Here is a 20,642-nt window from a genome sequence, read left to right on the forward strand (position 1 = left end):
TCAAAAATTGTATCCTTCCAAGAATCTCACTATTGCTGCACATGGTGTTTTCTGTGCCTTCTTAGAAATAATGGTTCTTGTTTTTTGTTTTTTGTTTTTTTTTATAAAGTTATTTATTTTATTGGCTGTGTTGGGTCTTTTTTGCTGTGCACAGGCTTTCTTTTTAGTTACGGTGAGTGGGAGCTACTCTTCATTGTGATGTGCGGGCTCCTCATTGCCATGGCTTCTCTTGTTGCGGAGCATGGGCTCTAGGCTCGTGGGCTTCAGTAGTTACAGCACATGGGTTCAATAGTTGTGGCTCACTAAAGCAGGGCTCTAAAGCACAGGCTCAATAGTTGTGGCACATGGGCTTAGTTGCTCCATGGCATGTGGGATCTTCCTGGAGCAGGGATCGAACCTGTGTTCCCTGCATTGGCAGGCGGATTCTCAACCACTGCGCCATGTAGGAAGCCCTGGTTCTTGTTTTTTATATCATTCACAGTTCACAAAGTTTTTATCATATATATCACATAGTAATGCAGTATTATAATCTTGTGGTTTTTAGGATAGTTAAGAAGTAAGGAAAATACACTTATAGAGTCTTTCATATTAACCCATGTATTTACCATTTCTAGTGCTCCTCATTTTTTCCTATGGATTTGGGTAATATTCCGGTGTCATTTCCTTTCAGTCTAAAATTACTTCCTTTAGTATATCTTATGAGGCAGCTCTAATAGCAACATGTTTTCTGTCTACCTAGTAATTTCGTTATTTTCTTTCATTTTTGAAAGGTAGTTTTGCTGGGTACAGAATTCATTCAGCACATTGAATATGTCATTCCACTGTCTTCTGACCTCCCTTGTTTTGGATGAGAAGTCAGCCAACAGTTGTATTAATGCTCCCTATATGTGGAGTCATTTTTCTCTTGCTGCTCTCAGATTTTCTCTTTGTCTTTGAACACTTAGACTCTGATGTGCCTAGGTGTGGATCCTCTTTTTAAAAATATTTATTTATTTATTTGTTTATTTATTTATTTAGGGTGCTTCAGGTCTCTTAGTTGCAGCACATGGGATCTTTTAGATGCAGCTTGCAGACTTCTCAGTTGCAGTATGCATGCGGGATCTAGTTCCCTGACCAGGGATCAAACCCAGGCCCCCTGCACTGGGACCACGGAGTCTTACCCACTGGACCACCAGGGATGTCCCTGGATCTTTTTGTATTAATCTTACTTGAGGTTTGTTGCATTCTTGGATATATAGATTCATGTTTTCAGCAGATTTGGGAAGCTTATGACCATTATTTAAAAAAACAAAAGTTCTGTCCCTTATTCTCTCAATTCTCCTTTGGATACAAAGGATACATCTACAGGATGTTGTCCCACAGGTCTTTGACCACCGTTTATTTTCTTCTATTTTAAAAAAAATCTTCAAGTTGGGTAATTTCTACTTATTTATATTCAAGTTCAATGATTCTTTTTTTCTGCCATCTAGAATCTGCCGCTAAGCCCCTCTGATGAATCTTTCATTTAGTTATTGTACGTTTTGTGGTAAAACACACATAACATATAATTTACCATTTTAACCATTTCTAAATGTATATCATTCAGTGGTATTCAGTACATTTGCATTGTTGTGCAACCATCACCACTATTCATCTCTAGAACATTTTCATCTTCCCAAACTGAAACTGTTACCAATTAAACAATAACTCCCTATTCCCCCCCTCTCCTCAGTCCTTGGAAACCACCATACTTTTATCTGCATGAATTTGCCTATTCTAGGTGCCTCATATAAGTGGAATCATACAATATTTGTCCTTTTTGTGACTCACTCTCTTTGCTTGGCATAATGTCTTCAAAGTTCATCCATGTTGTAGCATGTGTCAGAATTTCCTTCCTTTTTAAGGTTGAATAATATTCCATTGTATGTGTATATACCACATTTTGATTATCCATTAATCCATCAATGGGCACTCAGGTTGCTTCCACCTTTTGGTTATCATGAATAGGTTTCTTTGAAAATATATGTGCAAATATCTACTCGTGTCCCTGCTTTCAATTCTTTTGAGTATATCCAAAAATGGAATTACTGGATCATATGGTAATTCTATATTTAATATTTTTAGAAACTGCCATACTATTTTCCACAGCAACTGTGCCATTTTACATCCCCACTAGCAATGCACAAGGGTTCCGATTTCTCCACATCCTCACTAACACTTGTTATTTTCTGGGGATTTTTGGTGGTTTTCTTTTTTTCATAATAGCCATCTTAATGGGGGGTGATAATGAAGTGATATTGCAATCTCATTATGGTTTTCATTTGCATTTTCCTAATGATTAGTGATGTTGAACATCTTTTCATGTGCTTGTTAGCCATTTGTATATCTTCTTTATGCCAGTACCACACTGTTTTGATTACTGTAGCTTTGTAGTAAGTTTTGAAACCAGAAAGTGTGAGACCTTCAATTTGTTTTTCAAGATTGTTTTGGCTATGGGATACCTTGAGATTCCATATGCATTTTAGGATGGTTTTTTCTATTTCTGCAAAAAAGATATTTCTCTTCAATAGAGAAATATCTGTTGAAGTCTTTTGCCCATTTTTCAATTGGGTTGTTTGGGTTTTTTGTTGTTGAATTGTAGGAGTTCTTTATATATTCCAGATACTAATTCTTTATCAGATATATGATTTGCAAATATTTCTCCCATTCCACAGGCTGCCTTTTCACTCTGTTGACAGTGTCCTTTGATGAACTAAAGTTTTTAACTTTGATGAAGTCAAATTTACCTATTTCCTCTTTTGTTGCTTATATTTTTGATGTCACATCCAAGAAATCATTACTAAATATCATGTCATGGAGATTCTCCCCTATATTTTATTATGAGTTTTATAGTTTCACTCTTACATTTAGGTCTTGAATCCATTTTGAGTCAATTTTCATAGATGATGTAAAGTAAGGGTCCAACCTCCTTTTCTTGAATATGGATATCCAGTTTTTCCAACACCACTTGTTGAAAAGATTGTCTTTTCCCCATTGAGGTCCTTGCATCTTTGTCAAAAATCATTTGACTGTATATGCAAGGGTTTATTTCTGGGCTCTCTATTCTATTCCATTGGGCAATATGTCTGTCTTTATGCCAGTATCACACTGTTTTGATTACTGTAGCTTTGTAGTAAGTTTTGAAACCAGGGAGTGTGAGACCTTCAATTTGTTTTTCAAGATTGTTTTGGCTATAGGCTACCCTGAGATTCCATATGAATTTTAGGATTCTGCAAAAAAGAATGTTGTTGGGATTTGGATAGGGATTGCACTGAGTGTCTAGACTGCTTTGGGTAGTTACTGTATTCTTCAACTGCAGAATAGCCTTTGGTTCTTTTCTTACTAGTTCCATTTCTTTATGGAGAATCTCTATGTGTTGATTCATTGTTGTCATAATTTCTTTTAATTTTTTAAACATAATTTCCTTTAGTTTTTGAACATAATTATAACAGCCTCTTTGAAGTCTTTTTCTGTTAAGCTCAATATCTACAGTCACTCAGAGTCAATTTATATTGATTGTTTTTTTCCAAGCATGGGTCACACATTTCCATTTCTTTGTGTGCCGAGACCAGCTTGGCGACTCGAGGTGAGTGACGGGTGCCGCAAGCTTGAAGAAGACACAGACACAGACTGAAGAGAAAAGTGGGACCGGGGGGCTCAAGACCTCTCGGATCAAGAGCCCTGCTGACTCATCCCAGGTTGCTTTTATTGAGTTCATGGGCTAACATTCTCAGGTTACACCCATAAACAATCAAAGGCCTCACATGACTGAGGCAATTATCTTTGTTTACTTCCTGGGTCTGAGTTGAGCAGGTGTGGATTTGAGCTGGGGGTGGAGAGCAAAACAGCCCTGGGGGCAGGAGACCTCTCTCAGATATTGGGGGTCTGTGCCCCACCTCTGTTGGCCCCTCTGCGACTGTGCCTGTCTTAGGTTGTTCCTCCCTTGAGGAATCTTACCCGTCTCTGGCTAACCAGTCATCCTCTAGGGCCAAACAGGGTGATATAAGGAAGGCTCTATGCACCACCCCTGTTGGCCCCTCTGCGGCTGTGCCTGTCTTAGGTTGTTCCTCCTCTGAGGAATCTTACCCGTCTTTGGCTAACCAGCCGTCCTTCAGGACCAAACAGGGTGATATTAGTCTCCACGCCCCGCACCCTCAGTTCCTCCACTGCTCAAGCAGGACATTCTGAATCCCATCGCTCGGCCCACATACTTTAACATTTTCAAGGTTTCAGAAAGGTTCCCGAATGTCTTCCCACATTTGTGTGTCTTATAATTTGTTGTTGTTGTTCTTGTTGAAAATTGGACGTTTTAGATAATATGTTGTAGCAATTCTGAATTCTAATTCCCTCCTGCTGGTTACTGTTATTGCTATTTGTTTGTTTATTGTTTCTCTGATTAGTAACTTGTCTGGGCTAAATTCATGAAATCTATCTCTCCTGCAGTATCCAGCTAATGATGTCTCTGTTATTTTTTTATTCTTATTTTTGTTTCTGTCTTCCTGAGGATTGCCTCATGTACTGTGTGGCTTAGTGGCCAGCCACTGATCAAACAGAGCTTGTGTTCAACCACCTCAAGCCAGTAAATCTTCTGTCCTCTACTGATAGATCTGCATAGGGGTGGGGAGTGTAGTCATAGTTCGGGCCATTTTCAGTCTTATCCAGCTTTTACTTTCTGCTACGCCCTTTTGTATTTCCTCTGAACAAACATAAAACCTCAGGGTTGGCCAGGAGTGTGTAGCTGACTTGGGCCCTCTCTGATCTCTGTGCGTGCATGCAGCCTCAGCCTGGAACATGCTTGCCCCAACCAAGACTGCAACCTCAAGGTAGCAGAGCCACTGGCCCTCCTCACTTCTACCTCTGAGACGGTCACTTTCACCAACAATGTTGTTGGGTGTGGCCAACTGTCCTCTGCTCCAAATTGAATGAGCCCCCATTGAGAAGGTGCTGGTCCTGACTGTCCTAAAATTTAGAACCTCTGTGTCAAATAACCAGAGGGAGGCCCAGGCCAGAACATCACAAATTCCCACTATTCTTACCTGAAGTTCTGCAGTGTTTCAAGCATAAATGCTTCTCAGATTGTTGTATGATTTTGCTTAATTTCTGGGGAACTGAAATGGTATTGTCAATTTTTCTTTATGTCAACTCTTCCTATTGTCCTAGTTTCTTCTGGGGTAAATGATATGCTGATCTCTTCACTTCTGGCATTACCTGAAAGTCCTGCCTCCAGTTTTCCTATTTTAAATGCTCAGTATTTTCGAAGGAAAAATAATATGCAAATATAGCCTGTACAAATACTGTGTGTTTGTTCATGCCTTTACTTCAAAACACAGACAATGTACAAGAAGAGAGTTTAAAGGGAAAAGTAAAAGAAAGAACCTCTGCTACTTGCATAACTTGTTACTCTATACATGGCCTGTATCATGTGTTTGCAATAATTAATTATCTTAAATAATATCCTGTAACAGTTACCTCAACGGTTAGGTTTGAAAATGCCTAGTTCACACTTCTAGACCACATACTTGCTCATGTTACAAAAGGTCAAGCTGCCTCATGGAGAGTTAAGAATTCTCATTTGAACTGTCTAGTTTGCAAAACCTGAACCAACAATAGAAACAACATACTTTTGTTTGTTTTTGTTTGATCAACAAATAATTTTTGATACAAATTCCTGGAAAGCAGCAAAGCTATCAAAGTGAGAAACACATGGATCACTAGGTGCAGAATTGCCCAGTGGCTGGCCAGCTATATAACACAAACACGGAAGACCATAATCATGTATTATCTAGTAATAAATCTAATAATACTGTAGTTCTGAAGTAAGGATAAGTAGAAATAATATTTTTAAATAGCCACAGCAACTTTAATGTGATATGACAAGAGCTGTGGTTTCTGTTGGTGATAGACAGATAATCTAATGTTCTGGGGCTTGTTGCCTCCTCTATTGGTTATCAATTGCTGCATAACAAATTGCCCCAACACTTAGTAGCTTAAAAACATTTATTATCTCACATCATTTATGAGGGTGAGGAATCTAGGAGCAGCTTAGCTCAGTAGTACTGGCTCAGGGTCTCTCCTGAGGTTGAAGTCAAGCTCTTGGCCAGGACTACAGCCATGTGAAGGCTTGACTGGGCTGGAAGATCCACCTTCAAGCTCACTAGAATGGTCACTGGCAGAAGACTCACTTCCTTGATGAGCCCTTTTTCATCCTGGGAGGCAGTCTGTCCAGCTGAAAAACTATAATTCTAGTCCTCCTTGCAGCTAGGTGTGACTTTATGTTCTGGCCAATGATGCATAAGTTGTTGGGTGGAAATTCCAGGAAGCCTTAAAACTTTTGCTGTCTTGGGCTATCAGGTGGAGTAAGGATGGTGAAGGATAGAAACAGAAAGAGCTTGAGTCCTTAATAACAACTGAGCCTCCCTTCAGCTTTTATGGGGGGTGGGGAAGATGGCTCATTTAGAGCCCTCTGTTAGCCTAACCTAATTTTGAAATGCATACACATCTCATTTCACCCTCACAAAAGCCCTGGGAGGAAAGATTTTATTATCCTCATTTCGTGGAAAGGAAATCAGAAGAGAACTTGACTTGCCCAAGCTCATATGAATAGTAAAAGTTGAGCTAGAATTCAAACCCAGCTGTGTCGGACTCCTTGGCAGGTGCTCACCACCACTGGACTAGATGGTTGTGCATCACAGGCAATAACGGTAGTAATAGCAATAGCTGATGCAAGACCAGGGGCTTATTCAGAAAGCTACTGAAGGATTTTGAGAAGAGAGGAGGAAGGGCTGAGCTCTGGTACATTGTCCCAGGGCCTAGCTTTTAAGACGCAAGGTATGTCTACTCTGAGGAAGCTCCTTGTAAAAAGCTGTCTGCAAGAAGGTAAGATAAGGACACGTTTGTCTCTCCTCCCTGAGCTTTTAGAGACTCCTTCCATTCCCTTTTGTCTCTCATCTCCTTTAGCTTCCAGAATGTCCACTGTCCCAGTCTCACCCATTTTTTTTTTTAATTAATTAATTTGGCTGCACCGGGTCTTACTTGTGGCATGCAGGATCTTGTCGCATGTGGGATCTTTAGTTGTGGCATACAAACTCTTAGTTGCGACATGGGGTATCAGGGATTGAACCCAGGCCCCTGCATTGGGAGCACAGAGTCTTAGCCACTGGACCACCAGGGAAGTCCCTCGCCCAGTGGGTTTTTTTTTTTTTTAATTTTTTAAGTGATGATTTTTTTAAATTTTATTTATTTATTGGCTGCATTGGGTCTTCATTGCTGTGTGCGGGCTTTCTCTAGTTGTGGCAAGCAGGGGCTACTCTTAGTTGTGGCTCTCGGGCTTTAGAGCACAGGCTCAGTAGTTGTGGCACATGGGCTTAGCTGCTCCACGGCATGTGGGATCTTCCTGGACCAGGGATGGAACCCGTGTCCCCTGCATTGGCAGGCAGATTCTTAACCACTGAGCTACCAGGGAAGTCCCACACCCAGTGTTTCTGAAGGGAAGAAAATGAATGGAAGAGAAGAGGTGACAAACCTATTGCTTTAGAATGTTATGAACTTAAAAGGGAAACTTCCATGGGCGGGGGAATGTGTGGTATCATCAATCAGCAGTTCAACCTGTCTCTCATCACTCAGCACAGAACTTGAGGGGTCACCCAAATCCCATAACCAGAGCAGGTCAGAGTGGGAAGTGCCCTCTTACCTCTTAGAGTTGGTTACTGATACCCACAAAAGTTGGGTAACTGGCTGAAGGTCACAGAGCAAGTAAAAGGTAGACTTGAAGCTCAGACCCTTCCCCATCACATTTGCCACATACACAAGTAATGGAACCTGATGCTGCCAACTCAAACCAGAAGAAAATGTTTTGGAAGGATATGGGCTAGCTCACAGGATTAAGGCAAGACTGGGCCAGGCTGTGTCAGTCTTCTGACTCAGGTGTAAGCAACAGAAATGGCTTCTGAGTACAGTAGTTAGAAAAGGAATATATTGAAAGGATTAAAAGGATATATTGGAAAGAGGTTTAGCAGCTATGTGACCAAGAATAACACCCCAAATGGTACTCTAGAACCAGTCTGGGGGTTCTATAGTCACTACTGCCCCCAGCACCTGGGCACGCACACCAAAGCTTGTTGGCAAACACCCTTGACCATGGACAATGCTGCAAGCACCACTGTCACGACTGCTTCTAGAAATGACTCATCAGCCATGATTCTCACAGAACATGATTCTGTTGGTCCCAGCATCTTTGCATCACATTTCCAGTTCACAGCTTGAATACGCCTAATTAAGGCATCCTTGTTGTGTATGTAGCTGTAGCCACAAGGTATTCTGGGAAAGCAAGTATCCGGTATTTTCAGCTTCTTTGTGGGGAAGTGGGCTTTGCTTCATAAGGAAGGGAACTAGTTAATAATATGAAAGTAGTTTTAGGGTGCTGGATAGTCAAAAAGGACAAATGTAGGTGAGACAGATGCAGGAAAAGAACAGGAACCAAAGATTTTTGTAACAGCATCTTAAAATAATGCTTACTTTGTCCTGCTGTTGCAGCTGGAGATTAAGGTGGAAAAGAAAGTGGGAAATTAAGAGGTTTAATAAGAATATATTCTCAAAAATGAAGAGTTCTTATGAATATATTATTTAATAACATATTTTAAAATTAATATACCTATAATATATCCATAAGAACAGTGTGTTAATATATGTAGTATATAAATGTATAATTATAATTTTATTACTTAAATAAATTATATAAATAAAATAATTTATTATATAAATAAAAATATATGATCTATATAATTAAAAAGAACAAAATTATTTTCATGAAGGAGAGTGCTCGTGAAGCAAAGCCCATCATTTTATTTTGGGATAAGAACATTCATGTTTGGTTGTACAACTGTTCCAGCCTTTAAATACTAAATCCACACATCAGTTCTCTGACTTCCAGCTCTCTCCTTCAGATGCCGTTCTTTGACCCTGTAGATACCTCCTGCAGGCCCTGGACTCACCTACCGTCTAATTATCACCTCCCTCCTCTCTTCATTTTCCACCCTAACCAGCCTTGAAACCAAGCTCCATCACTTCAACCCTATGGCACCCCCTTAACCAAAATTCTAACTCTGGAATGTGTGGGTGTAGGTGAAGACACATCCACTATGCTAGCTCTTAGGTAGCAGCACTGCTAAACCACTTCCACAGAATCTGATAAAACCTTTGTGGCAAGCTTTTGACCTTTCAACCCTTTACTAGGATGTAGCTCACAATGGCTTTTTTCTTTCCTTTAGGGAATAAACACTTAGAGCAGTGCTTGGTAAAAAGTCGGCATCCAATAACTATTGCTGAATTGAATTTATTGGAAATATCCAGAATTCAAATAATCACTAGACGACAAAAAAGTCACACCAGATTCAAGTATTCACAGAGCGCAAAGGAGGCGGACAGCAAGGATGGTGGATCTGGAAATTGGATTTGATGTGGGGATCTGGGTTAGACTCTGGTAAAGCAACAAGCTGAAAATGCTACTTGGAGACTAAATTAATGAGTTCAGGTAACCCCTGGTGGGCACACTGTTTGGGGATGCTACAGACGAAGAAAGTCCAGCATCTGAGCATTTATTGTGCAGCATTCATGGGCTCTTCTAAAATGAAGAAATCAGCTAAACAAGACAGGGCATTACTTTTCATCAACACAAGGCCCCATCTTCTCCTCAGGAGCTCCTATTCCTACTGTCTCAACCCCCATTTACAGAAAAAGCTAAAAGAGTTGACCATCTGGAAAGTTTTACTGGTGTTCAGAAGAACAAGCCCTTGGCCTATGGTTACAGATGCCAGCATTCTGCTCAAATCAGGCCCTGCATCTGTTAACAAGACTGCTTCTCGGTAAGAGACAGTGATTCCAGGATTCTAACCTTCTTAGATTCTTCTTAGGTTAGGACCACAATGCAAGTTAGATGTATTTCTCTGAGTTTCTATGTCAAGTAGAGTTAATTGTAGAAATTTTTAGAGGTCTAGGGGAACGAGCTGTTGAGACAAACAAACCTTGGGCACCCCTGAGTTATCCTTAGATATGAAGTGCGGAGATTCTATACAGAGTCAGGCTATAAAGAGCAAACAGGCAGCTGGAGAGAGCTGCCCATCCCAGGCACTCTTGCAGCTGTAGTGAATGCCTGGATGGTTGTTCACAGAGCAAAAAGTAGTGAGAGAGAAGGGCTGGAGATAACGAGGGGATTTAGGTCTTTCTATAAAAACAGCAGTTTCCAATCAGAAAAACAGATGACAGGTATCCAGCTATCCAACCCACAAAGGGCAAAGTCCCCCGCCCTGGCACAGTCTGATTGCTGGGATGAAGCCTGCCTAGAGGTAGAATGAGGCCTTTCTAGGTTAAGGTAATCAGATGGATATGGGACACCTGCCACTCACTGCAAAGTGCTTCACAGAGCTAGCTGGCTGCATTCATCTGCTTCATAAAGCCAGAATCTGAAACAAACCCTCTTTACCCAGTTTCTCAGAGCCCTGTTGTGGAGAACATGCCTTTAATTAGAGCCAGACTGAACAGTGGTGGGGCTCGGCTATACTGTGGTTTGGTGCTGCAGGGCAGAAAAGTTACTGTGTATCTTTCTAGGCAAGCAAAATGTACATAGTGTTTAATATCAGATATCACTCCAGGAGAAGAACATACTGTAGCTCAGAGAAATGATGTGAAAGTTTGGGTTAATTTTTGGCTTTGTGTCCTTTAACAATAGAACATTCAAGTTTATGTTTGTGAGCAGTGCAATAACTGGACTAATTATTTAGGCCTCACAATAACACATCAGGGTATTTTAGAGATGAAGAAACAGAGGCTCAGAGAGGTTGAGTAACTTGCCCAAGGTCACACAGTTACAAATGGCAGGGCTGGGATTCAAACCCAACTAGTCTGACTCGCAAATGTTACACTTTCTTTTTTCTTTTTTAAGTCTGTATTTAAAATTTTATTTATTTATTTGCCTGCACCGGGTCTTAGTTGCAGCAGGCAGGCTCATTAGTTGAGGCATGAGAACTCTTAGTTGCGGCATGCATATGGGATCTAGTACCCCGACCAGGGATGGAAACCAGGACCCCTGCATTGGGGCACAAAGCTTTATCCACTGCGCCACAAGTGAAGTCCCCTAAAGTCTGTATTTAAGAGCTCACTTTCTTAACCTGTGGCACACTTGAGAAGAATGTGGTGTTTTGGAAGGAGAGGTTGCAAAAGTCACTCTGTGTCCAGCAGCCAAGGAAGAGAAGGATCCTTCTGTGAGATCAGTCTCTGTAGATGGCCTTCAGGCTCTTTGAGTTGAGATGTGTCTCCTTTGCAGAACTTTCCTCTAATGATGTACAAGGGGGTTCACTGCAGCATTGTCTTAAAAACAAAGGGTAAAAAGCAGAAGTACTGGTCCCCAACATGATAGCCACTGACTATGCAGTTAACTATATAATCTACACAGCTCATTTGCAGTCATCCAACACAATTATATGTCACCCAACATAAATTATAAGGATTTCAGTGGCAATGGCACACATCTTACTAGAAATGAAGTTGATTTTCTGAAGCCCTCATCTTGTCAAAATGTAAATGGCTATTCATACAAAGTGATGGTTGCACTGTCTTTTTCTTGGATGGTTGGGAGCAGATTGATTTTACCTTGGATACTCTGCCTTGGCTTTACTGAAATTTTACACTGTAGAGTTTTGTGGAATCAGGAGCCTAACTGATTTCATTCTTATTTCAATGTGGATTATTAGACCTTCAGATGCAAGCAGTTAAATTATTATGGAACCAGACTCACTAGACCATTACTAACAAAACATTTAGAAAAAGTTATATCCATAAATATTTTTTAAAAAGAAACAGGACTTCCCTGGTGGTCTACTGGTTAAGAATCCGCCTTCCAATGTTGGGGATGTGGGTTCGATCCCTGGTTGGGGAACATGCTGCAGGGTAACTAAGCCTGTGCACTGCAACTACTGAGTACTCGGGCCACAACTAGAGCGCCCACATGCTGCAACTACAGAACCCATGTACTCTGGAACCCATGTGCCACAACTACAGAGCCTACACATGCTGGAGCCCGTAGCACCACAACCAGACAGAAGCCCACACACTGCACTGCAATAAGGAGCCTGCACGCTGCAGCGGAGGATCCCACCTGCCACAACTAAGACCTGACACAGCCAAAAATAAAATAAATAAATGAATATTCAAAAAAATAAATAAATACAGTTTAAAAATTAAAAACAAAAACAAAAACAAATTGAGCCTCCTTAATTTTAAGAGAACGCCCACTAGGTTGATTTCCAGATTTCCCTTTTTGACTTCTTCACATACCACTTTATGGGTTCTATGTCATTTTTGTTGCCATTATTTTTGTTTTGTTATTTTAGTTAAAAGTATATATTGATATTTATTTAATAGGACTCTATTTGAGAGCTATATGAAGAAAAGAAAGCATAAAAGGTTTAAAGCAACCTAGATTTTAAAAAAGGAAAACTGGAAAAACAAATTATGGTACAAACACATAATGAAATAATAGGCAGCTGTAACAAAGAATGAAGAAATTCCTTATGTTCTGACATGGAACAATCAGCAAATATAAATGAAAAAAACAAAGTACAAAATAGTGTACAGTTTGTTATCATTTGTGGAAAAGATGGGAAAGAAGGCCTACATGTGTGTTTTTGCTTATACAGAGTAGATCTCTGGAAGGATATATAAGGAACCAGCAACACTCGTCACCTCTGTGCAGGGAAGTGTCACTGGGAGACAAAGGTGACAGGCTTTTCACTTTAGGTCCTTTTATACCTTCTGATTTCAAAACGTGACCATATTACTTACACAAAAAACGTATACCTGGTAGATGCAGAAAAAGACATCTGACAAAATTCAACATCTATTCATGATAAAAACTCTTACCAGGGACCTCCCTGACAGTCCAGTGGTTAAGACTCCATGCTTCTACTGCAGGGGTGTGCAGGTTTGATCCCTGGTCGGGGAACTAAGATCCCACAGGCCACAGGGTGTGGCCAAAAAAAAAAAAAAAAACCGCCCCCCCCCCCCCCCCCCCCAAAAAACCTCTTACCAAAGTGGGTAGCAAGGGAACATATCTCAACATAATAAAAGCTATTTATGAGAAGGCCACAGTCAATATAATATTCAACGGTGAAAAGCTAAAAGCCTTCCCACTAAAATCTGGAAAGAGACAAGGATGCTCACTCTCACCTCTTCTATTCAATACAGTACTGGAAGTCCTAGCCACAGCAATCAGGCAAGAAAAAGAAACACAAGGCATCCAAACTGGAAGGGAAGAGGTAAAATTGTCATTATATGCAGATGGCATGATTCTATATATAGAAAACCCTAAAGACTCCACAAAAAAATGACTAGAACTTATAAATGAATTCAGCAAGGTAACAGGATACAAGATGAACATGCACAAGTCGGTTGCACTTCTTTACACTAACAATGAAGTATCAGAAAGGGAATGTAAAAAAAAAAAAAACCTTTCAAAATCACACCCCAGAATATAAAATACTCAGAAATAAACCTGACCAAGGAGGGGAAAGACTTATACGCTGATAACTATGAAACATTAATAAAGGCAACTGAAGATGATTCAAAGAAATGGAAAGATATCCCATGCTCTTGGATTGAAAGAATTAATATTGTTAAAATGGCCATACTACCCAAAGCAATCTAAAGATTTAATGTGATCCCTATCAAATTACCCATGACATTTTTCACAGAACTACAACAAATAATCCTAAAATTTATATGAAACCAAACATATGACCCAGAATTGGCAAAACAATCCTGAAGAAAAAGAACAAAGCAGGAGGCATAACCCGCCCAGACTTCAGACTATACTACAAAGCTACAGTAATCAGAACAGTGTGGTATGGGCACAAAAACAGACATATGAGGCTCAGTGGAACATAACAGAGACCCTAGAAATAAACCCATATACCTACAGACAAAGGAGGCAAGAATACACAATGGGAAAAGGACAGTCTCTTCAGCAAGTGGTATTGGGAAAGTAGGACAGCCACATGTAAATTCATGAAGTTAGAACACACCCTCTCACTATACACAAAAATAAACTCAAAATAGCTTAAAGACTTAAACATAAGACACAACAGCATAAAACACCAAGAAGAGATCATAGGCAAAACATTCTCCAACGTAAATCGTACCAATGTTTTCTTAGGTCAGTCTCCCAAGGCAATAGAAATAAAACAATAATAAACAAATGGGACTAATCAAACTTACAAGCTTTTGCACAACAAAGGAAACCATAAATAAAATGAAAAGACAACCTACAGACTGGGAGAAAATATTTGCAAGTGATGTGCCCGACAAGGGCTTAATTTCCAAAATATACCAACAGCTCATATAATTCAACAACTAAAAACCAAACAACCCAATCGAAAAATGGGCAGAAGACCTAGACATTTCTCCAAAGAAGAAATACAAATGGCTAATAGGCATGTGAAAAGACACTCAACATTGCTAATTATTAAAGAAATGCAAATCAAAACTATAATGAGGTACCACCTTACACCCAATCAGAATGGTCATCATTAAAAACATCACAAGTAACGACTGCTAGAGAGGATGTGGAGAAAAGGGAAGCCTCCTACAACGTTGGTGGGAATGTAAGTTGGTACAGCCACTATGGAAAACAATATGCTGGTTCCTCAGAAAACTAAAAATAAAATCACCATATGATCTAGCAATCCCACCCCTGGGCATATATCCAGACAAAACTCTAACTCAAAAAGATACACACACCCTTATGTTCATAGAAGCACTATTCACAATAGCCAAGACACAGAAACAACCTAAATGTCCACTGACAGATGAATGGGTAAAGAGGATGCAGTACACATATATAAATGGAATACTACTCAGCTATAAAAGAAAAAACAAAAAAACAAAATAATGGCATTTGCAGCAACATGGATGCAACTAGAGATTATTATACTAAGTGAAGTCAGAAAAAGAAAGAGAATTCCTAGGTAGCGCAGTGGTTAAGAATCCATCTGCCAGTGCAGGGGACACGGGTTCGATCCCTGGTCTGGGAAGATCCCACATGCTGCAGAACAACTAAGTCCATGCGCCACAACTATTGAGTCTGCACTCTAGAGCCCACGAGCCATAACTACTGAGCCCATGTGCTGCAAGTACTGAAGCCCATGTGCCTAGAGCCTGTGCCCCACGACAAGGGAAGCCACCACAATGAGAAGCCTGCGCACCACAGCAAAGAGTAGCTCTCACTCGCCGCAACTAGAGAAAGCCCGTGTGCAGCAACAAAGACCCAACGCAGCCAATAAATAAATAAATAAATAAATTTATTTTAAGAAAAAAGAAAAAGAAAGACAAATACCATATGCTATCACTTACATGTGGAACTAAAATACGACACAAACAAGCCTATTTACAAAACAGAAACAGATTCATGGACACAGACAACAGAATTGTGGTTGCCAAGGGGGAAGAGGTTAGGGGCAGGATGGAGTGGGAGGTTGGGGTTAGCAGATGTAAGCTATCATATATAGAATGGAAGAACAACAAGGTCCCTATTGTATAGTACAGAGAACTATATTCAATAGCCTATGATAAACCATAATGGAAAAGAATATTAAAAAAAAGACTATATATATGTGTAACTGAATCAGTTTGCTGTATAGCAGAAATTAACATTGCAAATCAACTGTACTTCAATAAAAAATTTTTTTAAACAAAAACAAGCAAACAATCATGGCTGAGCAGAATCTTTGGTCTTTGGACGTGAGTCCACCATCTCCCTAGATTGCCAGCTTTTATTAAAGCCCCTTTCCTTTCTTAAAAAAAAAAAGTATATCTATACTCTTCTAAAAATTTATGTATCCCATGCAACTGTATAAACAAAACACATGTACAGAAGAAATAGGAGACTGTTACAACAAAATGGTAATCTTTTCCTTCTTTTCTCTATTTCTACAGAATTTTTTGATTTGGTTATAATGGCTATTTTTAAGTATTATTTTCTATGTTTAACTTACTTCTTCCTTGACTACACCAGTATTTCAATCAGTAATACCACTGAGAAAGATGAAAATGAAAATTGGGAACACCAGAATCCCAATATACACAGGATTCAACAAAGGAAAAACCTACCATCCCTATGAAACACATGGGGTATAAAGAAAGAACTACAAAGAACAGTTCTCTAGGTAGGCAGTAAAAAGGGAGAGGAAAATACCTTTCCATTTGGAAGCAAATCATTGAATCACATAATGCACAACCAGTTTCCTACTAGAGCTCCTCTTTTCAAGTTACTCTTCGATTTCCTGTGTTTTCCTTCATTCTCATCACTGGTAACCAAAGATACCATAGGTTTTCCTAAGCGTCTATTTCCCAAACATCAAACTAGTTTTCTTTGTTTAAAATGGGAAAGCAGCAGAAGAGACATGACTTTTAATTTTTTTGGAAACAATTTTAGAATACCAGCTGAAAGAAGGGAATTCACTCCATCCCAAAACCAGGTAGCAGTGACTCATCTCTGGAATGAAAAGGAGACACACCAGTCAGGGGCTTAACAGAGCCTATCTGCTATGGCCATGATCTTGGGCTTGATTTCTTAGGCTGACTTTCACTTGAGTCTATCATTTGATACAGTCACTTTCTAGGTTGCAATTTATAAGCTGCCAGTGTTTACTTGTGAGACTGTCTGGGAGCTGGAAGGGAAGGAAGATAAATATACAAAAGCCCAGCTGAGCAACTGATAGGTTTTACATTTTATTTCAGGAAATGACACCTTGTTTTCACAAAGAAGAGGTATGCCATCCTCTCAAATAGAGGCTGCCGCGGCCTTCAGGTACACCCAACCTGCCCAAAACAAATGTCAACAGAGGTGCTTCTGAGGTACCAAAACAATAACAACAACAACAACAAATTTAAAAAGCACAACAGAAATACATAACCCATTCAACATGTAGTGAAGCAGAGTCTCTTAAGTACCCTGAAGCAGTCGGTGCTTCAAACAATGGTGGCAGCAGGGATGACCAACATGGAGGCTCGTGACGGAGGACTTCCTAACTCAGACTCTGTCCCACGTGGCTCTATTCCACGCTCTGTCTCAGAGCGGCCCAAGACCTGTCCACAGAGAATCCTCCAGACCATCCCAAGTTCCCATTGCCTGGCAGTCTTTCAAATGCCCTTGGAGCATGGTCTTCAGAACAGTCTCTTTGCTTTGGAGAGAAAAAAAAAGAGAAGTAAGGGAGAAGGCTGCATTTCCCTACCCTGGCCTCCCTGCTGCCACCCTCAGTCTTTTCCCCACACAGCAGCCATGGTGAACCAAGAAAACAGACGTCAGATCATATCACTCTGCTCAAAGCCCACTCCTCACTTCTCCCAGAGTAAGTCAAAGTCCTTACAAAGATCTATAAACCTCCACACAATCTTCCGCCTACCCAACCTCCTGACCTCACTTTCTATTCCCCTCCCCATTGCTCACTCCACTCCAGCCACACCACCTCCTTGCTGTTCCTCCAGCACCCCAAGCTCGCTCCCCATTCCCATCTCCACTGCCTGAGATGCCCTTTCCCCAGATGGCTGCATGGCCACTGCATTCGGAGCTTCACTCAAATACCACCTCCTTCAGTGACTACCTTGACTACTTTATCAAAAACTGCCAATGCTCTCCTCATCACTCCCAGGCCCCTTTCTTGCTTAATTTTTCTCCATAGCACAAATCACATCTAACTTATTAGATTTTCACTTCTCTTTCTATTCTTCATACCTTCAAAGAGTGTCTGGCACAAAGCTGGCCTTCAATTAATATTTGTTGGAGGAAGGAAAGGATTACATACACAGCAACAGGCAGGGAGAGGTGCAAGTTCTTCCCCTGTCCAGAGAGGAAGGGAGTGGGAGGGGCTATTCACTGGCCTCTAGTGTTTTCCAATAGCTTCTGCTTCCTTGATCCCAGGGAAGCAGGGATCTTGGTTTACACCAAGGACAATCTCAAGACCTTCTTTGAGATTAAGGTCTCAAATGCTTTGGTAGGCAGATTGAAAGTGTTATTAAATTTATATACAAGGGAACAACAAGGGCTTTGGGAGAGACACCCATCAGGGAACAAGGCAAGGAAGGACAGTATGTGACAAAGAAAAGAAGGGAAAGAAAAAGAGAGGGGCAAAAATGGGGGGTGGTGATGAAGGAATAAGAAAAAAAGCTTCTATTAGCAAGTCTGCTAATTTTTGATCCCATGGTAATTTTGCAAAGTATGAATTTTTAAGCCAAAATTTTTAGAGTTTTAAATTTTTTATAGTGTTATAAAATATTTCAGTGCATGTACGTGGACACCCCAACCCATGTCAATCTTGCTGAGAGTCACTTTCTTTCAGATAAACACTGTCCTATGCCAGGCAGGCATGTTGACTTCATGCACGTGACCCTCTAGATTCTTGGGGCAATGCTGGGAAGGTTAAAAGCACTTGCTAACAAGTATTCCCTATGGATGAGGTCATGGCAGACACTGTTACTGCGGCCATTCCCCACATAATCCTTTACAAGGTTCTTTCAGCAGATGACGGGTAACACCAGGGAAAGTCTTCCAGGTGGGCAGGCAGACACTCTCTTCAGATATGGCGAGTTTCTCCTGCCCTGTGTCTGGATCACCCTCCTCCTAGCCTACAGGAAGCTGGCAAGAGCCACAGGTCATGGGATCTCACCTGGGCCAATCTTCCTAGAGACCACCAACCTCTGGAGGGACCTGTCTCAGATTCAGGAAAGCTGTGGTTCATAAACCTCTCTTCCCACCTCAGCACCCCTGAAGGCCATGGTACACTCCCACTGGTAGCCTCGACTCAATATTATAGTATCAAGGGAGCTGGGAAGTGCAGTTTGATAAAGCTCCTGGACTGAAAATCCCTGTTCTAAAGGACCAACAAGATTTTACTTCTAGATAATTTGCTTTTTTCTTTTCTGAGCACAACCCAAAGAAACTGCTACGGAAAGCTTAAAGTGAGAATGTTAACACTCTTGTCAACCAACCAACACTTAATGAGAACAGAACAAATGGGGAAGGGGGAGCAACTGACAGAAGACTCTGCTCCAGCACCTCCCCAGCTCCAGAGGGAGATCCTCCACAGCAGATGTTACAAAATGTCCCTTTTAGAAAAAACTCACGTCAACATCCCAGCGAGCCACAATTACTCATGTGACAAGCACTTACTCAACATTCGTTATCTGCCCCAGTTCCAGGGCACACTTTCTCCAAACACAGGGTCTGGCATCCTAACACTCTCCTCCTCCTCCTCTCCTCGGGATAATCGGGCCTCACAGACTTTACAAAGGATCTATGGCTAACCAGTCATGAGGCAATACTCCTCCCGCGGGGATATGGGCCTTGAAGACAACAACCAGCCAGGAGGCCTAGAGTGGGGATGCTCTTGGTGGAATCAGAGCCCTGTGCTGCCACAGACAGGCAGGTCCTTCTCTCTGAACTCGTGATTAGCGCAACCCCTGCCCAGGAGGAAAGTGGCCCTGCCAGTGTCAGAACTGTGACAATTATAGGTTTGCCAATTCTAGTTCCTAGATCCTACATTTGGTCCTTTAAAAATTCCCATGCACTGGGGATTAAACCAGCTTTCAACTGGCAAAGAAGGTTGGTATCTGAACTGAGAATTTTCTCTAAACTCCACACTGCAGCCCAATGAAGCTGCTGATGGCTTTGGCACATGTTTCCCTAAATCGCGCCTCAGAACCTTCTGTCTGTCTCCAGAGAAAACCTCAAAGCTGCACTTGCTGCGATAACTGCAGAAACTGAGACTGGTGCCAGAACTGCTCTCCACCAGTTAGTCTGACATGGAGGCCGATTCAGTTTACTGTGTCGGCTCCTAGTGTTACCAAAAAGGCAGCAAGACACCCGCTTTCGCCTTTGGAGAGAAAAGAGGGGTCTGATGTTATCTACTCTGCAGTATTAGCTCTGTGTGAGGGCAGTCAGAGTTGAATTTAGGACACAAGGCCCTTCTTTGCCTTTCCAGTGGCTGCATGCATCTACCATGCTTGGACTTTTGAAAAGAAACCTAGTCAGTGGGCTGGGTAAAGAAGGTACATATGAGTGTGTGGAGAAAAGGGAACCCTCCTGCACTGTTGGTGAGAATGTAAACTGGTACAACCACTACAGAGAACAGTATGGAGGTTCCTCAGAAAATTAAAAATAGAGCTACCACACAACCGAACAATTCCACTTCTGGGTATTTATCCAAAGAAAATGAAAACATTAACTCAAAAAGATATATGCATGCCCAATGTTCACTGCAGCATTACTGACAATAGCTAAGCGGTATATATAAAATATACACACACAAGGGACTATCAGCCATAAAAAAGAATGAGATCTTCCCATTTGCAACAACATGGATGCACCTAGAGTGTATTATGCTAAGTGAAATAAGTCAGACAGAGAAAGACAGATACCATATGATTTCACTTAAATCTGGAATCTAAAAAACAAATGAACAAACATAACAAAACAGAAACAGACTCATAAATACAAAGAACAATATGGTGGTTGCCAGAAGGGAGAGGGATGGGGGAATGGGTGAAATAGGGAAACGGAATTAACTTCCACTTACAAAATA

The 20,642-nt window shown here is 41.0% G+C and overlaps 1 protein-coding gene across 3 annotated transcripts in view; it reads right to left on the reverse strand.

The window, feature by feature from the left end:
* Window positions 1-8,922: 8,922 nt before the first annotated feature.
* Window positions 8,923-20,642, reverse strand: part of RNF8 (ring finger protein 8) — a 37,804-nt gene continuing 26,084 nt past the window's right edge. For 2 of the 3 annotated variants that reach the window (XM_057699878.1, XM_057699877.1), the window contains one exon: window positions 16,783-17,246. In XM_057699878.1, coding sequence (XP_057555861.1) covers window positions 17,118-17,246 — 129 coding nt within the window. In that variant the 3' untranslated portion in view covers window positions 16,783-17,117. Of the gene's footprint in view, window positions 11,380-16,782; window positions 17,247-20,642 lie in introns of those variants that run through there. The other variant, XM_057699876.1, reaches the window with a different exon arrangement.

The sequence above is a fragment of the Hippopotamus amphibius genome, chromosome 11, assembly GCF_030028045.1.
Source record: "Hippopotamus amphibius kiboko isolate mHipAmp2 chromosome 11, mHipAmp2.hap2, whole genome shotgun sequence".
NCBI lineage: Eukaryota > Metazoa > Chordata > Mammalia > Artiodactyla > Hippopotamidae > Hippopotamus > Hippopotamus amphibius.